Raw genomic sequence first — 21,598 nt, 5'->3', positions numbered from 1 at the left:
GTAATAACCATAAAGCGTAGGAGAAAGTTGGACTTTTCCTTTCTTGCACTGAATAGGTGGCACGCCTTGCTTCCCAGTCCTCTCTCTAGGAACAACTGGCTGGCTTTGATTTCTAAATTGGTAACTTTCAATCAAGGAGTTCTCTACTCACCTGAACCATGCAGGTGTGAGCCTGGAGGTCACAGAGACCTCAGCAGCTGATGCTCATCCAATCTAGAGGTTGCAGAAATTAGCAAGCAATGCACTGACAGGAGTGAACAGGCCAAGTTACAAGCAGAAAAAAATAGCCAGGAACAACCTAAAGACTACTTTCAAGGAATAATGATTAGGAACTGTTCTTAAAAGGTATTCTCTCTTCACCCCATCCCCTTATTATCGCCCACCTACCCGACACAATTTCAGTCAGGATTTTTTATTCCTGTCTCATAAATATGAATATGATGGAACAAGCATCACACTGTTTTTAGAAACACCGAAAGCTGACTTTTATCAAGTTTTACCATTCACATATTCAACTCATCACTGTTTTTGCTGGCTGGCAATGGCTATCTGGGGTTTTCCAACCCTCACAAAGGATGCCAGGGACTGAACCCTAGACATTCTGCATGCCAAACATGTATTCTACCAATGAACTTCTCCCTAAATCAGCCTTTCCTAAGTTGATGCTCCCCAAAATTTCAGACCAGAAACTTTCAGTATCCCTGTCTATCAGACACAGTGGATGGAATTGAACGGAAGTGGAACCAGCTGAGGAGAGGCTGTCCTAAATAATACACACACACATTGTCTTTTTCCAGGGCTTTTCAGAATAAGAATAAAAAAACCCCATCAGGGCATCATGCATCTTTCACACCTCAGAAAGAACATGTTGAGAAAGATGGAAGAATGAAACACCAATGTACGTGCAAAATATTTTTTCTTCCCAAAGATGAGCACAGATAGCCTCTTTCTCAAAAGATTTCAATGCCTTGAAAATAAAAGTAGCATTTTATGCTCCAAAAGACAATTTTTGATATTGGAACACGTGCAACAAAGGAGGAGACAGAGGGTATTCATTTGTATGTGAAAAAATATATGCAGAAGGCCTTGGAGACAACAATATAATTCTAAAAGCTACCAAGCCTACTTAATGATTGTACATTGTTCTCGTTTCCCTTACTGAACTTTGGGGTAGAGTGGGGTTAGTGAGACTGAGGTAACAGAATCTCCCCTGGTGGGGGTGGGGGAAAATGTAAATGAAAAATATGAAGTGAAACCTCAAGGGAGGATGGGAAGAGGTGTTAGGGGAAAGAACAGGAAATTATGCTGAACGCAACTTTGCCATTACCATTAAATTGTTATCATTGCAATTAAATATTGCTGTCATTATGTTCTGTTCTCTCTCTTTGCTTGTACTCCACAACACTGTGTTATCATACCCTCCAACATTTACCCAATGAAAATTGGTGTGTCCTATTTAATACTACTACTATTACTACTACTAAATAATACCCCACCCATCTGACTGGGTTGCCCCACCCAGTGGGTGGCTTCCAACATAAGAAAACATTAAGCATTAAAAAAAATCCCTATACAGAGCTGCCTTCAGATGTCTTCTAAAGGTTGCATAGTTGCTTATCTCCTTGGCTCGGGGGTCACATAACTCCATACCCTCCAACATTTCTCCTATGAAAATAGAGGTGCTCTAAGGAAAAACTGGACATTCTGGGATCAGAAACCGGGACAGCTTCTGTAAATCCAGGACTGTCCCTCTAAAACAGGGACACTTGGAGGGTCTGTGCTATGCCTCTACAGTGGTGGTACAGATTTCCTTTTAAAATACCAGGTAGAAAAAGCCATACAGCAAAGGACTTTTACTTCAAAAGGCTCCTGCATCTGATTTTTTGACAGTCAAGCATAGGCTGTCTCTGAATACAAAGAACAACTTAGTCCAGAAGGCAGCACATTGGGTCCAGAGTCACTCAAAAAGTTCAGCTAGAGCATTCCAGACCAAATCCTGACCACATTTTGAAAAGCGCCCTGTGTCCATCACAAACCCAGCCAAAACCTGTGCCTTGCTTTTGACTGTCAAAGGCTGAAGGCCAACTACTTTCCTAACGTGAAAGGTTTTTATGAACGCTGCTCTGTGTTTAATAAAAACACGGTCACTGGACGGAACATAAAAGCCTGTGGAAATGTCAAGATGGGGAAAAGGTCAGGCAAAATCCACCTTGTGTGTTAACCAGTGGCATTTCCAGTTACCTTCAGAGAAATAAAATCATGCTTATCTGAATATCAGTTGGCCGGACTGAGGCCTCAGGGCAAGTGGGGATGGTACAGGAAGAGAGAGGCAGGGAAAGTTGTAAAGAGAAGCCAAAGGGACACCCTGTTTTTGCAGAGAAGACCCTCTTCTTATTACGTATGGGCCCCAACTGAACCACCACCAATTTCATTTGTCAACAGGCAACAGGTGTCCTAACACTTCAAAGCAGCTGACAGGGAGCATGGACTGAAAACACATCCTTGCACAGAGCAACAAAGAAAATGAACTCATTTGACAAACAATTTTGAGAACAAGTACGGAATGGGAAAAGAAACTAAGAAATCAAAATGAAAGGGACGATTCTGCCCTGGCTATTCTAACTTGAGGACACAACAGTGCTTCACTGACCCCAGGGTGTTCATTTAAAATGGGATGCAGGGAGATTACAAGGTTTGTAAAAGGCCACTGTGTGTAACTGAGAACTGAATTCTGCTCCATCACTGTCCTGGATCACCGAGGCTATAGGATGGAAAACTCTGACATTCTCATTTTGTAAAAAAGTCTTTTCTCGAGAATCTCACATTTATTTCCACAAAATGGTACTAACTGGTTGATTTTAGTCCCTCAAAGAAAATGCCTGTGCATGTGATTCGAGAGGGGGGCGGTATTTACATGTTTTTGAGATGGTCACTTCCTTGGCCTGAGGCAAAGCATTACTCCAAGTCAGCAGTCTCTCATTTGTGCTGTGAAGGTGCCACATCTGCAGGATATTTCTCCTCTACGTGAAATCAACATCAGTCCCACTGATGGGCCTTGCAGATGGACACTCTGTTTAGAGTTCCTTGCCGTGCAATGGAACTCACAGTAATCCATTGTTTATGCTGAGACTTAATCCACTTTAAAAGGTCCGAGATGCCACACAAGCAAGTTATCTGCCCTTAAACTTAGCAATTCATTGACCTTTAGAAATAAATGAGTATATGCAAGCCAAACTGTGGTCCAATAACTTGCATGGAAAGCTTTTTAAAAATAAAATAAAATAAAATAAAATAAAATAAAATAAAATGCATCTTTGGATTGAGACCAATAACTGGAAGGACTCCTCTATTAACATAGGAATATGAAGCCAATATTGTTAAAGTGGTGATACGCCTAGGATTGGTCAGTTAAACTGCAAATTCACCCAGTCCCCCTTGACTTGCACGATACTTTGGTTTATGGCAAACAGAAAGAGAAGCCAGCATCAACACCACTAGAGAATGTCTTGAAATGAGTAAGGGCAGATTAACTTGCAATGTTTCTTGCATGTGAAATATCTCATTTGCACGAAATGGTCCACAAGGGTTGGCCTCTGTTATAAATATGAATGCATTACAATCCACATGGAAAAGGCAAGTTTGCAGCGCGAAAGGCTTGCAGTTTGATAGCAACCCATTCAACAGCTCACTGGAACTGGTTTTGATGGGAACCACAGAGCTAGAAAAGGACAGAGAGAGGATGAAAGCTCCCATTAGAAGGGAGCCACATACAGCTTCCAGGGTGGGTGCTGCCATTGCTCAAATGATTAATGCTGTGGATAAATCTGGAAAGCAAAAATAATAGTAGTAATAATAAGAAATATAATATTCCTTGCACTAGATACTATTCAGTAAATAACCATACAAGCAAATTCTTTTTTTCTTTCCCCCCCCTTTTTGGTAGGGTTTCTCTCTCTCTCCCCCAAACCACACCAAATTGCATATCACATACACCCACACACCCACACTTTGATGATGGAGGCAGGGGACACTGTGAGCTGGGAGAGAAAATCCCTGCAGTTTAAGTCACCAAGGGGCACAGGCATCCCTGGGGAAGGTAGGGAGAGGTACTTGCATTCCTGCTCAGAATCTACATTATCTCCTTGCCAGATGCACAAATTTAAAACTCTGGCTTAACAACTCAATCCAGAAAGCAGTCTGGTGACGGATTATTTTAAGACATCTGATGGACAGATTTGCAACCATGAAATGCATTTGAGATGGGTGTGAGGAACTGACTTATCTGGAAATAGCCACAACCCTGCTTTGTCCATGGCTTGGTCTAGAATGGCTTTCAACAAAAGAAGAAGAAAATATAGATATATATAAAAGAGAGCCATGGACAGTCCTTTCCATCCCGCTGCCCAGGATTTGATGTAAACAATGTTCATAGAAACTGGGATTGTTAAGAAAGTTTATCCATATATCTGGATAGCAATAAAAAGCGTTTCCTAGGAAACTGTAAAATCCTGTACCAAGCAGTGTACAGCCAAGCTGAGAGGAATGTTAGATTGAATTATATTATCAAGGTAACAACTTTGTGAGATTTCTTTTAAATCCTGTGATAATGTACAAGGAGAATGCATGTGAAAAGTCAGGATTTTGTGTCTTTCCCCCCACTCTGGAATGCCTCTTGCATTGGAACGCATTGGTCTGGGGTGCTCGGTTTGAGTTAGTCACAGCCGACGTGGTTAACATTCCTTCCTTCTCCTCCTAAGGTTGCCTCAGTACTTTCCTTCTGGTGCCAGTGAAACGAATGTCTCGTGTCTTCCCATCTCTTCCAGAACTGTGGCCAGCATGCTCAGGTTCCCATCAGGGAAATTCTGAGCTTCCCAAAGGTCTAAGATCACACCGGTGGGACTTGATTTTGTAGCAAAATAATTGAGGTACCTGTAACGGGACAATGACTACAGTTAAGAGCGTTGCCATTCACCTGACCCCACACTATCAAAGTAGATGCTGAACAACAGGCTGCGGAACCTGTGACCCTTGAGATGTTTCTGGACTACAGCTCCTATCATTACTGATCATTGGCTATCCTGGCTGGAGCTGATGGGGGTTGGAGTCCAGCAACAGCTGCAAGGCCACTGTCCATCCCTGGTCTACAATGTCAATACAGTCATGCATAGTTGCATGTGCAGCAGCTGTGGTGAATGTAGTATTCAGCCACAGTTACCACTTACTGGCCAGTGTCATGGACAGAAGCTGGGGCAGCTGCGACTTAATCATGGAAGGATGCAGCAGCTGAGTAGACAACAGCACAGCCACTTCCTTCCAGCAACACCTGCTATTATAAGGACATGAAGTCCCTGTTCCTTTTAGCTGTCATGCAGAAGCACCACATTCTGCCCCGCTTGCACGACCAATAACTCTGCTACACCTAGTAGCTGCTCTACTAGTAAGCAGGCTTTGAAACGGCATGCATTCCCTATGTTCTCCGATTGTCAGCACAAAAACAACTATGACTGAAATATACTCGGAGTTGAGGGTGGATTTCATGCTCTTTATTCAGCTCACAGTGGTGAGGAGGAATGGAAGTGCCCCCAGAATGTCTGCTTTATATACATTATTTACACAATGGGCTCCATGTGATTGGCTAATTCCGGGATTCACCTATAGGCCAATCAGGTTGCAGATTCACTTCCACCTGGAGCTGGATTGGGTGGCTCCTGTGGACCAATCAGACTGTTGCATTCTGGACCCTATTGTTCTAGGACCAATCAGGCTGCTGCATTCTGAATCCTATTGTTCTAGGACCAATCAGACTGTTGCCTTTTGAATCCTATTCAACTCAGTACATAACAATGACATTGTGTCACATGCATTACAGGACACAAAGTCTAATCCAAAGATGGGCATGCAAGCATCTCACTGGTTCCAGGGAGCCTTATTCCATACTTGACTTCCTTGAGATGACTAAATCTGTGCAAATTTCAATGGAGGACTGAATCTCAGAATTTCCCAAAGGATTGTGCCAGGCCTCACTAGCACATGCACCCATTTATCGATCCTCTGCCAGATTGCACAGCTTGTGTGGCCAGCATGCTTACCCACCTGTCCAATTTCAGTTTGTGGGCTAGCATCCTCCAGTCATGACCTCTTGTCTGAGGAGCATCTAGGCTGCTGCAAAGCTTCTGTCGGATTGGGAGGGGGATACTGAATGCACAAGGTCCTACTACGGTGGTGATGGTGTTTGCTGGGTCCATGAGTGGATAGTCAATGCCAGTAGGTTCCTGCATTTTAGAGAAGAGGAGTAGAGGATATGGCAGCATTATTAGCAGAGGAAATAAACTTATTATCTACAGAGAAGCAATCTGCGAAGCATAGTTTCCTGGATAGAAAATGGGAGGAGTAAAACTATGTACACCATCTTGAGCTCCTCAGAAGAAAGGTGGAATACAAATGTAAAAAAAAGAAGAAGGAATAAATATTATTGAAGAACACAGATGAAAACACTTTGCAAGCCACTTTGGATGGGTTTTTAGTGGGAAAACAACCTATTTCTAAAAAAAATGTACATAAATAAAACTTCTTATGCTTAGGCAAGCCATTCATTTAGTTCATTATTGACTATACCACCTATTATCCTTAACTTGGGGATGCACTATTACATCAGAGAAAACTGCTTCACGCTAGTTTTATAAAATGTCTTTTTCAAATAGGCAAAAGCCTAATGGCCTAAATATTGTAAGTTCCAGATGCTGCTTGTCTTCAGACAAAATTGGCGAGAGCTCTGCAGGTGATTGTCAACCGTAGAAATCCACAAAGAAAGATATACATTTTGAACGAGCCTGTTAAAAATAAAACTACTTTCTGCAAGAAGAAATGTCACAGTGGAGGAGGCGCTTCAGAGCCCTTGGGCAAACCATATTGACAAACCGAAAAAAGGCAAATAATAATGGATACACATCGTTGGGCAGCCTGATAAAACTGGGGTTGCCCTCCTTTGCAGTACACCACATCTGTAGTATTCTAAATCAATTCACAAAGCATGATTACCCTGATTTGCAGATGGGGAAATGGAGGTCAAAACACGTCCAAGAAAACATAAACAACTCAGTAGCAGAACTAACACTCTGACCTCTGCCTTGCTCCCCCCCCCCCGCAGATCAGCACACTTTCCCCTCTGCATTCACTATCGAATGAAATTATATGAAATAGTGCCTATCTCCTTCGAAGAAAAGGTTGACAGTCAGAGATAGACATATATTGTTAAAACCTGTATTAAAGCTACACACACACTCACCCCCTCCTAAACTGTGTGACATTTAAAGTAGATGGGAAGAATAAAAACGTATCATTTCAGGATCTTTCATCTGCAGCGGAAGAAAGGAAATTAATTTGGCCATCACATCAGCCAACTGGAAAAGTAAAGCAAGCCTTGTCTATGAACAACTAAAACAATAAAAAGACCCACTTTAAATGTCAATTTCTTTGTATTTCAACTAGCTGCCTTCCCAGCTATAAGGGAACTGGCTCTCCACAATGCATTGCCACAAATAGAACCACTTTAAATCACGCCATTTTCCAGGGCTTAAATAGAACTCACCATAACAAGAAAATGCAGGGTGCAAAGTTTTTCAAGTTAGCATAGATGGTGGTAAGTGTTTTTTTTCAGAAGCTTCATCTTAAATATAGTTTCACCTGTTCTATACACTGGGGATGTTGGGGAAGGTTACCGAAGCCAAGCTCAGATGAGAACTTTGGGGACTCATAAAAATATGCTTCAAATGAGAGGTGAGTTTCTAAAAGCCCCAAATTCTTCTCCCACTCAGACTGAAATCCAAGAACGACTGCCTTCTCTGACTGATGAATGCTTTGAACAAGCATCTTAATGCAGAGTTAGGCTATTCCATTCCATTCCATTCCATACAACTGATTTTAAGAGATGGCAAGTTTGGATAAAATTCTGATGACCCATGGATGACACATAAGAGGAAGTGGCTTTCCCCCCATAAGAACAAATCCCCCATAAGAACAAATCATTCCATTAATTCCAATGGGGTGGAGAAAAATAAATGATGGGGAGGGGACATTGGGGGGTATGGGCCAAAGATCACTCACAGATGGCAACTTTTGGCCCACATCCTCCAATTTTGGTCTGTAGTGTTTTTCACTGTCCCCATATGATCAAATGGCGCTACTCATTCCCATGAGGGTTTATTTCTTCTGCTTTATTTCAGAGAAAGTAAGTTTAAGGAGCTCAGCTATCTATACTACATACCCACGGAAATGTGCAGTAGAATCTGTTAGATATTTGTTCCTTGTAATCCACTATGCTGCACATGCCTGGGAAACCCAGCCAGATGGGCGGGGTATAAATTTGTTGTTGTTGTTGTTGTTGTTATTATTATTATTATTATTATTATTATTATTATTATTATTATTTAGACACTGACACTCTTGAAGGAAGAAACCCAGGTATATTTGACAGAGATGAGGACAAACACACAGGAATGCAAAGACTGAATTTTTTTGCCAAAATGATTAGCCTTTAGAAGTCTTATACTAAAGGAGCCTGGTTCATGCTATCGTCAAACAGATCTTAACATGCAAAATTTGTTAGTTCTTGCAAACATGGCTTACTCACCACTGCACCTTGTCCTGCAACCCAGCAGTTATTATCGGTCAGCTAGGTATTTAGCAAGATTAAATGTTCCTAGATATAGGAGAGCATTCTCAATGGCTGGTTAAATGTTTTGCCATCAGCAGTTATGGGAGGCTGATTTACCAGGCTGTCTTGGCATCAGAGAGTTTGTCCTTGCGGAAGTGGTTCAGTCGAAACATTAGTCCACATTCTCCTGCACTGTAATTTTTATAGGGACATAAGATCCCATTTTATCTCTCTGGTACTTTCTTTTCACTTGGGGAGCTCAGATGAATTTTATGCCTCACTTTTAATGGCAGTTTCCAATCCTAAGATCATAGAAAATATAGCTAAGTTCCTTGCTGTACCCATCAAAACTAGGTCACACTTACTAAGGGTAGATGAGTACTGAGCCAAAATTTTCTCTATTTTTAACCCTGCACCGTGTTTGATATTTATGGTCTGTAGACCAAATAAACTGAACTTGGGCATCTTCAAAGACGAAAAACGGGGGGAAAGAAAAGGAAGGTGGAAGGTGGGAGGCAGGGAGGAATAGAGTCATATCAGAAGTTAAACAGGAAAAATAGATATGAACCTGGGTTTTCTAAGCCCCTGCATGATTTGTTTAGCTGCATAAGACCTTCTCTTTTATAACTACAAAATAAGCCAGGATGGTGGTGGCTGATTATTTATGCCCATAGCCTCTCCCATGGCCTTCGCCATGTAATCTCCCCAGTCTTTGACTTATTCACTGCCTTCATGTACTCCAAAGCCTACTTGAGATGTGGTAAACAGGGCTAGGTCACTCCATGGACCCTGATACACTGTACCATCGACTCCTAGGCATTCTTGTCATTACTGTTACCTCCTGGGAGGCTGGATGCTTCTCTTTTCCCTTGATAGTTCCACCTGTTTGCTCAGTGTGGCCAATTTGTTGAGCTGCATGGAGGTAGAGGGATGTATGGCCACCACTTGGGCAACCTCTTAATTTGATTTATGGCTCTCCTGGACTGAACCTTGAGACCTTTTCTATGTAAGGGTCCTTGGACGTATGATAAGCCAAGCTGCCAACATTCCTTTCCCATCTCCCATCAGCCTTCAGTGTGTTCAAGAAACAGGACCCAAAAGAGGGTTATGGAAATAAAATCAGGTTTGGCTTTTTAATATCTAGAATCACTAAGACCGGGAACAGGTTTAGCTCCAAGTACAAATAATAGAAAAATAGAATTGCAGAGTTTGAAGGGACCATAAGGGTCATCTAGTCCAACTCCCTGCAATGCAGAATATTTCACCCAATGTGGGGTTCAAACCCACAACCCTGACATTCAGTGTCTCATGCTCTAACAACTGAGCTATAGGGATAACTGGTATAGATCCCATTAATTCCTACATGGAGAAATAAAATACTGTTCATGGGCTCTGCCACCATGAATGGAAAATGTGCACTCCATCCCTGACACTAGGAAACAAGACTTCACTTACGGGTATCTGTGCTCAAAGTCTGCAGCTAAAACTGTGGCTCCAAAATGCAATCATCATTACAGTGGCCTTCGAAAAGACTGCAAATTCCTTGGGCCACCGTGCTTCCTTTTCAAAATAATGCAAAGCAGAAAACCTGGACAATGGATAATGTACCCACATACTTGTCCTGCCACTGTTCCTGCCTTTGCTGCTGGACAGGCAAGTGAAGAGAATACTATCTGGGGCTGCCCCTGGTTAGCTACCGTGATCAGTTCAGATCAGGTGTGTTCAGGGTGGCATTGCCATAGGCAAAACTCTCCCAGAATAAAAGGGTCAGGTTTTACACAGCCCTGGCGTGCAATCACCCATTAAATACATTGCAGCTGTGTTATCCCTGTTCCATAATTCTCTCTGATAGACAGAATCAGAGCACAGGGGGGGAAAAATTAATGTTCTTTCCACATTTTGCTGTTACCGGGTCTCATTATGTATAAGCAGATGACATTTGTTACATTCTAGAGTTTCGCTGCTAAAGATAATACCTGCTCTTTTGCTCCTTTGCTAGGTTAAATTAGAGATTACTTCAGTACAGTACTTATTGTAATAATTGTTTATGATACTTGTTTTACCATCTGTCTTTAATGTTATGGAGTCCCCAGCTGAATATATAACTTTATACCCAATAACCAAGCAGATGTTACAAGCGATGTTGCAAAATGCAGAATTAAGTAACTTTCAGCTGTCATCTCCTGTCCCTTCAAAAATAATCCAGGAAAAAAAACACTTTCTGGCTGATGAACACTGGATAGTCCCTCAGACAATGGAATAAATGCTTATTCTGCTGCAGAGATGGGGGACCCATGGTCCTCCAGATGTTGTTAAAGTGTAACTCCCTTCTTCCCTGACAATTGGCCATGGTGGTTGGGATGGATGGAAGGTAAAATCCAGCAACAGAAGGAGGTGGGTTTACAGGGTTCATGTTCGCCATGTAATAAGCTCCCAGGAAACAGGAACGCAAGCTATGCATTTAAAGCAGTATCACACCACTCTAAACAGTCAGTGCTTTCCCCAAAATATCCTGGAAACTTTAGTTTGCTAAAGGTGCTGTCAAGAAACCCCTATTCCCCTCACAGGACTACCATTTCCGGAGTGGTTTAACAGTCAACTCCTCTTCCCAGGGAACCCTGGAAATTATAGGTCTGCGAGTGAAATTGGTCTCTTAACCACTCTCAACAGGCTTAACAGGCTACAATTCCCAGGACATTTGGGGGGGAAGCTGAATGTATAGTGCATATAAGACCTTAGTGTATCAAAGGCAGGTTAGCTTTAAAGGCAGGTCAGAAACTTCAGCTGGTGCAAAATTCAATGGCCAGATTGCTCACCACAACAAGATGGTTTGAACATATAACACTATTGCACTGGCTCCCAGTTAGTATCCAGGCCCAACTCAAAGTGCTCAGGGCCTCAATACTTTAAGGACCACCTCTCTCCACATGAACCAACCTGGGCCCTGCACTTGTCAGCTGAATTGCATCAGCTTGGGTAATTCATGATATGTTTCTAATATGGCCCTTAGATGGTGTTACTTGCTGCAAAGTGGCATATATCGCATAATGACCTCCTCCCTTATCAATCAGCTCCCAGCTGATCTACTTGTTTATCTATGATGTCAGCTGCTGGCACAAAACCTCATCAGCATTTCATTCCCCTACTCCATTTGGAAGCTCATATTGCTGCATGAACTGTGAAATAAAACGTTCTTTATCCCAGGTCAACTCAAATGAAATCTTTATGCTGCTGCTGCCCTCTTTGAGGAACCATCTCTCCACAAAAGGGGGATTTTCTCCTCCTCATTATTTGTTTCTCTGCCACATCCCACCTCCCTCTTTATCTGCTGGCACTTGTGCACACCAGACGGGCAGCACTCATCAGAGGCATAGCTGGCCCTTCCACCCTGTTCCTCCAAAAGCTGTTCCTTCTGTTGTTGCAGGAGTTGTGTGGTTATTGAACTTCACAGACCTGCTGGGCTTCGGCGGTGAAAACACCGTCCAAAACCAGCAGGGGTGGAGCTCTGCGGCTCAGAGATATGGCTTGCAGAACGAAACCTGCCGGCTGGTTGCCATGGCGCCGTGACATCAAGATCATTCCTTATTAATGTCAGTGGGGTCTTTGACTGAAGTTGTTTGTAAGTCAAAGAGGGTGGCGAAACTCTGGGAGGAAATGTTAGCTGCACCGCAGCCGGCTGTGAGAAAGAGAGAGGAGGTCAAGGCAGCAGCCTGACAGACGAGATGACTTGCCCTTAATTACGTGAAAAGAAAATGAAGACAAGAATGCTTCACCTCGAGACTTTGGATTTGCTTTTCTCTCCCCCCCCCTTTACACTTCATGAGTGAGACGGCAGCACTTCAAAACACTTTGGAAATAAAATTACAGAGTAATGGCATTTACTCTGCCACTGTATCTCTGGGCAGTCAGTAGGTCAGTTCCTCTGATCTGAAGTGAAGCAAGCCCAAGTCTACATCTCTCACACCAATTCTGATTCTCCAGAGCAGTGCTCACTAGTTAATTCGAGAGTACATAATGAAAGTCCATTGTATTTGTCCATTGTATCAAGTCTTTGTCGGTAGAGCATGAGACTCTTAATCTCAGACCCAGGGGTTATAGTCCCATGTTGAGTGAAAGATTCTTGCACTGTAACAGGTGGACTAGATGATCTGCATGGTCCCTTCCAACTCTACTATTATATGACTCTAAGTTTTCCGCTGATTTCAATAGATCAGTGTTACACGCAATGACTTTTTCTAATACACAATATAACCTTTTAGCCCAAGTCCAGTTTAGAAAAGTTACATGGGGTTAGATGTGTGAACTGCCCTGAGGCCTGCAGGTATAGGGTGGTATATAAATTCAATCATCATCATCATCATCTGCCTTTGCAAACCTGGTACTCTCCAGATGTTTTGCACCACAACTCCCATCAGCATTAGCTATGCTGAAGGGAGTTTCAGAACATCTGGAGGGCCCTTGGTTGGCAAAGGCTGGGTTGGGTCCAGACTAATTGGTCCTCGCTGAATTAGTTCCCTTTGAATTAGCCATGATTCCAGTTCAATTTATTTCAATGGGGACTAACATGCCACTTTGACTTCAGTATGCTGTATACGCAGCTACCTTAGTTTGGATCCAACCCATTGTAACAATCTGTTTGAACTCCTAAACATATTATTTGGAAGTAAGCTGCCCTCATTTAAGTTGCATTTTATTTCAAGGAAGATAATAAGGAGCGTTTGTTAAATATAAATTTTATTTATTTACTAAATTTAATATCCTGCACTTCAGTTTGGTAGCTTTAAGTTATGTAAAAAGCGGGGAAGTCAGCTTGATACTAAGAAACTACAAAATATTAAAAGGTTGAGTGAGTAAGACATACTTTGCCTGGCATGGAGGACAAAAGATTCAGGGGTCTCTCTGGAGCAATACCACTAAGGTCCTTTCCCTAATTGCTACTTGGGCTCAGAGAAGGACGTCTGAAGGTGATCTTAATGCTTGATCAGGTTCTTATGGTAGTGATCTGTCCCAAATTTTATATTAGAGACTTGGAAACAAATGGGTTGCAAGTAGGCATGGGGCAGAAGTTTGGTTCAGTTCACTTTTAAATGTGAATCTACCTAATTTGCACTTTGTGAAACACTATGCGAATCGAAACACAGCCATTGTTCTAGGCGCATTTTGCCACAGGGAATTTCATTGGTGCAAGCAGTTTCTGAACTCTGGGCGCTATACTGCACCTAAGATTTCAGATTAAAACTGCAGAGTGGAAGGAAAGGAGGACCTTTTTCTGCCTCTCCACTTCCAGCTACTCTCTGAAGACTGAAGAAGAGACCCTCTTCAGAATATTACGGGCGTGGGCAGGGGAAGAACTAGATCATGTGAAAAATAAACATGATATTTTATCTGCAGTTCATTCATTTTCAGCTTTCTATTCTTGTTATAAAAAATGTGCCTAGACATTCTGTTGTTGTGTCCATAACCTAGGTCTAAGGTGCCATTTAGCTCCTAGCTTTCATATCTCAGTTTCTAACACTGGTGGGAATGTGGAGAACTGAACTTATGACTGGAAAATTGGGAGAGAAACTGAAATTGACAGATTTGTCCATCTATAGTTGCAAGTGATGCTGTTTAAGAACTGACATAATGTGCACCCAGCCCAGCCCAATTACTGCATATATATTCTTGACTAACTGATGTTTTAGGGTGACCTTATGTACAAAACATTGCAAAACTCTAATCTGGAGGTTCACCAGAGCATGGATAGCAGCAGCCAGCCTATCTCTGCCCATGAGGTGTTGCAGCTGGTGAACCAGCTATAGCTGGTGGCAGATGTTTCATACCACCAATGCCACCTAGGCATTGAAAGACAGGGCCAGATCTAACAGCGCCACTAACCTGTAAACCTGATACGTTAGGGGGAGAGTGACCCCAATCCAGAACAATTGAGCATCACCTCCCAGTTTATATAAACAGAGACTAATGTCCATCTTGTCTAAACAAGATGTGGTTTTACATGCCTTTTTCTCCTGCGGTCCTTGTATACGGGCATTCTCCAGGCAGAATTGTAAGATTATCTCTTGATGCATCATTAAGTTGACTCTCGAATGCTTCTCAGGGCCTAACTACACATTATATTAGCTACATAGCTGTGTCTCTAAGTGCAGGATTGTATTTTGAACATTAATTGCCAGTGCAGGAGACCTTGTTGAGTTTAGGATCCTTCAGTAGGGGATAGTGAAAACAAAGCAAAGCAAAACACAACAAACAAAATTTCATTCTATCCAGATTGCTCCTGCAATTTGCACTGTAAAAAAATGGTACAAAATGAACTTTTTTCCTTTGTAAATTTTCCAGTGCACTCCCCAATCCAGCTTTGGACCTTTTCACAGGGCAAAATATGTAAGTAGCACCTTTCACATTTGCCCAGTAGATGGATCGAAGATGACTGCAAGATCACCCACCCCGGTTTAATGGATACCATACACATAAATTACTGAACCCGGTTAAGTAATATTGGTGACTGTGGGAAGCGGTTGAGTTTCCTTACCTCTGATACTGAACAGTTGAGCTGGAATATCTGCCCTTCTCCTTCAACCTGCCGTATGCAAAGTTTGCACACCAGCTCCAGTGTGTTCAGACTGAACCTTTCCAAGGTGAAGGTACAATGCAGGTTTCTTTGACATCCACTCCAGATATGGTAAAAGGGAATTTCCTGTTGGAGAAGTGATAGCTATAAGCCCCAGCTAGATAAAACTCTCAAGCAAGGAGGTGACTATGGCTAATAGCAAGGATAATGTGTGATGTACAGCTAAGTCATACTCAGAGTAGATCCATTTATTTCAGTGGGTCTACTCTCTGGGTATGATTAACATTGACTTCCATCCACTGTTTATTGGCTTATTCACAACCAGCTAAAGATAATATTGAACAGTGCACACTTAACTTAAGTTTACCAGATTTTTTTCAATGAATCCGGGGGCACTTTTCAACTTCACTGGATTTTGTATGGGGACTGATTCGTAAATCTGGGAACTGTCCCTGGGAAACGGGGATGTCTGGTAACCTTAACTTATAGAATTCTGTAACAAAAGGCATGTCGAAAGCTGCTAGCTGAGATCATTGTGAGATCAATTAATGGGGAAGCGTGTTTGGCATTCCTTGAATTGCTCCTTTTAGTACATGGGCAAAAATGTAAAGGTTTTAGTTCCTCATATTACAAATATATGTTTCTTCTACATTCTTGGCATGAACAAAGATGAGCCGTGTCAGAGCAGAAACAGAAATAAACACTGAATCTACTGGGGAGGAGGAGGAGGAGATCTAGTTTTAAAGTAAAAGTAAGGTAAAGGTAAAGGGATCTCTGACCGTTAGGTCCAGTTGCGGATGTCTCAGGGGTTGCGGCGCTCATCTTGCTTTACTGGCCGAGGGAGCTGGCATACAGCTTCTGGGTCATGTGGCCAGAATGACTAAGCTGCTTCTGACGAAACCAGAGCAGCACACGGAAACGCTGTTTACCTTCCTGCTGGAGCGGTACCTATTTATCTACTTGCACTTTGACGTGCTTTCCAACTATTAGGTTGGCAGGAGCAGGGACCAAACAACAGGAGCTCATAGAATCATAGAATCATAGAGTTGGAATAGACCACAAGGGCCATCGCGTCCAACCCCCTGCCAAGCAGGAAACACCATCAGAGCACTCCTGACATATGGTTGTCAGGCCTCTGCTTAAAGACCTCCAAAGAAGGAGACTCCACCACACTCCTTGGCAGCAAATTCCACTGTCGAACAGCTCTTACTGTCAGGAAGTTCTTCCTAATGTTTAGGTGGAATCTTCTTTCTTGTAGTTTGGATCCATTGCTCCGTGTCCGCTTCTCTGGAGCAGCAGAAAACAACCTTTCTCCCTCCTCTATGTGACATCCTTTTATATATTTGAACATGGCTATCATATCACCCCTTAACCTCCTCTTCTCCAGGCTAAACATGCCCAGCTCCCTTAGCCGTTCCTCATAAGGCATCGTTTCCAGGCCTTTGACCATTTTGGTTGCCCTCCTCTGGACACGTTCCAGTTTGTCAGTGTCCTTCTTGAACTGTGGTGCCCAGAACTGGACACAGTACTCCAGGTGAGGTCTGACCAGAGCAGAATACAGTGGCACTATTACTTCCCTTGATCTAGATGCTATACTCCTATTGATGAGGCCCAGAATTGCATTGGCTTTTTTAGCTGCCGCGTCACACTGTTGGCTCATGTCAAGTTTGTGGTCAACCAAGACTCCTAGATCCTTTTCACATGTACTGCTCTCAAGCCAGGTGTCACCCATCTTGTATTTGTGCCTCTCATTTTTTTTTGCCCAAGTGCAATACTTTACATTTCTCCCTGTTAAAGTTCATCTTGTTTGTTTTGGCCCAGTTCTCTAATCTGTCAAGGTCGTTTTGAAGTGTGATCCTGTCCTCTGGCGTGTTAGCCACCCCTCCCAGTTTGGTGTCATCTGCAAATTTGATCAGGGTGCCCTTGAGTCCATCATCCAAGTCGTTGATAAAGATGTTGAATAAGACCGGGCCCAAGACAGAACCCTGTGGCACCCCACTAGTCACTCTTCTCCAGGATGAAGAGGAACCATTGATGAGCAGCCTTTGGGTTCGGTCAGTCAGCCAGTTACAAATCCACTGAGTGGTAGCATAGTCAAGACCGCATTTTACCAACTTCTTTACAAGAATATCATGGGGCACCTTGTCGAATGCCTTGCTGAAATCAAGGTAGGCTACATCCACTGCGTTGCCTTCATCTACCAGGCTCACTCTGTCATGGGGATTCGAACTGCCAACCTTCTGATCGGCAAGCCCTAGGCTCTGTGGTTTAGACCACAGCGCCACCCGTGTCCCTAAAGTAAAAGTATTGGGAACCTAAGCATACTTGTTCCTAGGGAGCCACTGCATATTTGGCTTTAAAGTATTCTTGTACATGCAGGTGAGGCACTGAATCTCTAGGCCTTTCCACAGCATTCTTCTTAGCACACTGGTACAGTAGTTGTTTCTAGCAGTTCCAAATGCTTACCTGGTACTTAGCCAGCAGCTTGCTTTTCCAGAGGGAATGGGTGATATCATGAATGGATAAGCGGAGGTTATGAGTGCTACCCTTAAAATGCAAATCCTTTGGTTCTTCTAGCAGCTGTCCACCCATTTGCCGCTCCAGCTGTAGCACCTCCTGAGTATTGAAAGAAAGACAACATCCATTTAACGGTGGGTTTTTGGGGTGTGTGTGTGTATGTTTAAAAAGATTTTAGGCTGATTTTGCTTCAACAGACTAACACAACCACCTCTCTGGACATTACTACTAGACAGCATCATAGGAAGACATTTGTTATACATCCCTCTACCAGAAAAAGGACACAATCAGAATCCATTTCAACAGTGAATGGAACAGTATTGACATTTGTGTGTCTCACATATAACACTAAACCCTGGATTGTTTAACAAACCATAACAAACCATGGGTTCAGATTTCATTTGTTTGCTGGCAGTAAACAAGTCAAAATTAAGCCACTAATCAGGGTTCAGACAATCAAACAAACCATGGTAGAGTATTACATGCAAACCAGACTACTGTGTCATTCTGCATTCTGCTCTGCCTGAGAGGTCTTCAACAGCATCTTATTCTTTGCCTTCAAAAGACTTCAGCTCATATTATCACAAAATCCCAGGTCACTTAATCAGTTCACCACTTTCCCCTCTCATTACAAATCCATGCACAGAAACAGGTAAAACTTTTGAAATCCAGTATAAAATGTGGTTTTGCTTGAGCAGTGCAGTGCAAGAGCATTATGTTTGCCATGTTGTCTGTTTAGCATAAGAGACAAGTCTGGTGTCCCAACTAACCTGACCAGTCTTAAAGTCAAAATGATGTTTGTCTTTACACTATTAGAAGAAAAGGAATGTAATTAGAAAGCTTTTAGAATTAAGGTTCTGCCAATCAATCAGTTCCAGGTTCATTTAAGTACGCCTTAATTACCTCATGAAGACGTTTTAAAGAGCAAATCGATAGTAATTATTTGATTACTATCAACGTTCATTACACCCAAATTATCTCCCAGTTTTGTCTAAAGGAAAATTTGTTACATTTCCTTACAGCAAACTGATGTATGCCCCACACAGACTGTCTTGGTATATACCATGAAAGATCTTCACTTACACATGCATATGCATGAACTTGCTAATATAATTCTACTACTACTAATCATCATTCGTATAGAGCCTCAGACATTCAAGTCAATTCACAGGAATTTGCTGCCTAAGGCAGAGCAGCAATGTTCCTGCCCTCAAGTTACATTACCCAAAGCTAGTCAAGTTATATTAGTACGCCCACAAGTGCCTCTCCTCCTCCCTGGGAGTAAAAATACAACAATAATAATTTAAACAACAATTTGCTGCCTCTTTATGACATTCAAAATCTGTTGCATTAGGTGGCCACTTCACTCTACCTAATGATAGGGCTGGTCCTGTATTTCAGACATTTATTTATATGCATGCCAATCCGATGCCTGTTAACTTGGAAGGGAGACCCACTGCGTTCAAACTGTGCATAAGAATGCAGCCTTGATCTGCTATTTCAAGTACTTTTATGCTTTTCCACTCTAAGAGTCTCCAGAGCAGCTTACAATCAGATCATCAAAAATTATACCACTAAGTAAGAATTTGAAACAATGCTCTTTAATGGCACCTGATCTTGCAAAAAGGTCTCTTCAGTGGAGGGCTCAGCAGGTTTATATGGGGAAGCACTCTAGGACCAAGCTATTTAGGGATTTATATGTCAAAATCAGCACTCTGCATTGTGCACGGAAACAAACTGGATCGATGCAATGGTCTACCTGCCATGCTCTGAAGCAGGTGAAATCTTCAGTCTAAAAAAACCTGTCCACTGTACACATTATATTTATCTAGCCTGGGTGTTACTGGGACATGGATAGATGTGGCCAATATATATATATATTATAAAAGGCTGCAGTTGAGGGACCAGACCCAGGAGTGAAAGGCATCTCATGACAAGAGTGTTACTTGTGTACCCAAAGGAAGGGCTCGTCCTAAAACTGTGAAATCATCTCCCTAGCCCAGGAGGAACCAAATAAATGCCCTCCAGGGGCTGTTGGCCTCCAGCTCCCATCAGCCCATCACCCCCAGACAGCCAGTGGTGGCAGGCACTGTAATCCATCAACGTCTGGGCGGCACAACTTTGGCTGCCCTTGCCCTAGAGAGACTCCCTACACAACATAACCTTCAGAGATCAGTCGAAACATTTATTTAAAAAGGCACGTGGGGCCACTCTGAAAATGAATTCTTACTGCTGCTGTTTCCCTACCTAATTTATAGTGTATGTTGGTTTTATGATATGGCTGTCATTTTCTAATATTGTGATTTTAATGATGCTTTGTGAGTTGCCTGGAGGGTCCCACTGGGACTATAAAGTGAGATGCAATTTAAACAAAAATAGACACACACAACTTAAGGAAAGCCACGTGATCCCAGACTTGAATACTGCAGTGTGAAGCTTGGCTGTGGGGGAGCCGTTCTCCACGATTCTAGAGTAACCGAGACAGCAAATACACAGCTGGCCATGAGCACCATCAGGTGGAAAGGTGGGATACAAATTTAACAAAAGAACTGGTCCTCAGTCTTGCAAACTGTGGTGCAGAAAGGTAGAAGGAAAGGAAATTGACAGCACTAAAGGGGAAAGTTTGCAGTAAGTTTTCAACAGTTTCCGTTTGCATTTCCTTAAAAAGGATAGTGGTAGGGGTCCTTCATTTACCCATAAAGAAATGAAGAACAGTGGCTCTAGTTGACCCACATTGCACATTCCTACCACATCTCACCATGTAAGCTTTATTACTGATTAGTGCTGGATGAGACAAAAACATTTCTGCTACCATTACACAAGGAAGAAAAACAAGCCATTTTTACAAGGAACAAGGCATTATTTATGACACGTCATTAGGTTTTGCTGCTGCACCTAAGACTCTGGCAACTGTTCAGGGAATGCTTCAGCTGAATAATTTGAGGAGTAAGTCTGTCAGGAGAAATGCAGCATTGTGCCTTTTATAATCAGAACGCCTCTTCAGCCTTTGGTGAATGTTTGGGGGGGTATGTACATGACAAGCCATGGATGATTTATAAATAGCAATATATGATTGACAGCTTAGGAAAATTAGCACACAAACACTCTATACAGACACTGTATATAGGAAGGGGTTGTGAGCACATATTAATTATTCATAAAGTTGGGTCAATGGAACTTCCACAAATGAAAAAGTCACTAATGAAGAATCCATGTGAAATGAGTTCACCATTTCTCCCCGCTCCACTATTATTTATTTCTTGTTTGGTACCATGGACCATTCCTTGTCTTCATACCAATTAGAAACAGGCCAGAATGTGATAAGAAAAGACAGTGCTGGATAGACAATTCAAGGCAAAAGCTCCACACAAACATTCATCCAGGTGATGCTTGTAGCAGGCTTCCTCAAACTCGAACACTGGTCCTGCTAGCTAGGGATCATGGGAGTTGTAGGCCAAAAACATCTGGAGGGCCGAGTTTGAGGAAGCCTGATTTACAGAGACCTTTCACACACACCATAGTGGGTATTGGCAGGCTGGTATTCCCAGGGCAATAGTCTTATAACTAGCTAGAAGGGATTCTACATAAATAAAAAAAATAGGAAGCTCCCGCTTCAATCATATTTCAGTCTGTGTCAGGAGCCGTAGTCCAACATAGGTCAGCAGAAAAAACACGGTGTCAATGAAGTTAATTCTTTATTCAAATCAACCTAAACGGTGCAGGCCTATTGATCCCTGCCACTCTTCCCAGTAGGTCTTGCCCTCAATGAGGCAGTTGTGAGGACTGAAGGTCCTTCCCACAGCTGCCAAAGTCCCCTCCTCTCAAGGGTCTTTTCCAAGCAGTCATAGACAGTATCTGCA

The 21,598-nt window shown here is 42.5% G+C and overlaps 1 protein-coding gene and 1 long non-coding RNA gene across 4 annotated transcripts in view; both read right to left on the bottom strand.

The window, feature by feature from the left end:
- The window catches only part of LOC308594380, a 920,885-nt gene that overhangs the window by 269,783 nt on the left and 629,504 nt on the right, over window positions 1–21,598 (bottom strand). The gene's annotated exons all lie outside the window — the stretch shown is intronic.
- UNC5C (unc-5 netrin receptor C) overlaps window positions 3,294–21,598 on the bottom strand; it is a 326,267-nt gene continuing 307,962 nt past the window's right edge. For all 3 annotated transcript variants that reach the window (XM_081206987.1, XM_081206986.1, XM_081206988.1), the window contains 4 exons: window positions 17,688–17,837; window positions 15,183–15,347; window positions 6,094–6,272; window positions 3,294–4,929 (listed from right to left, as the gene is read on the bottom strand). In XM_081206987.1, the coding sequence (XP_081063113.1) occupies window positions 4,764–4,929; window positions 6,094–6,272; window positions 15,183–15,347; window positions 17,688–17,837 (660 nt within the window). In that variant the 3' untranslated portion in view covers window positions 3,294–4,763. The remainder of the gene's footprint in view (window positions 4,930–6,093; window positions 6,273–15,182; window positions 15,348–17,687; window positions 17,838–21,598) is intronic.

This window comes from Podarcis bocagei, assembly GCF_964188305.1.
Source record: "Podarcis bocagei genome assembly, chromosome: 9".
NCBI classification, from domain to species: domain Eukaryota; kingdom Metazoa; phylum Chordata; class Lepidosauria; order Squamata; family Lacertidae; genus Podarcis; species Podarcis bocagei.
This window is presented reverse-complemented; position numbering and strand designations above follow the sequence as displayed.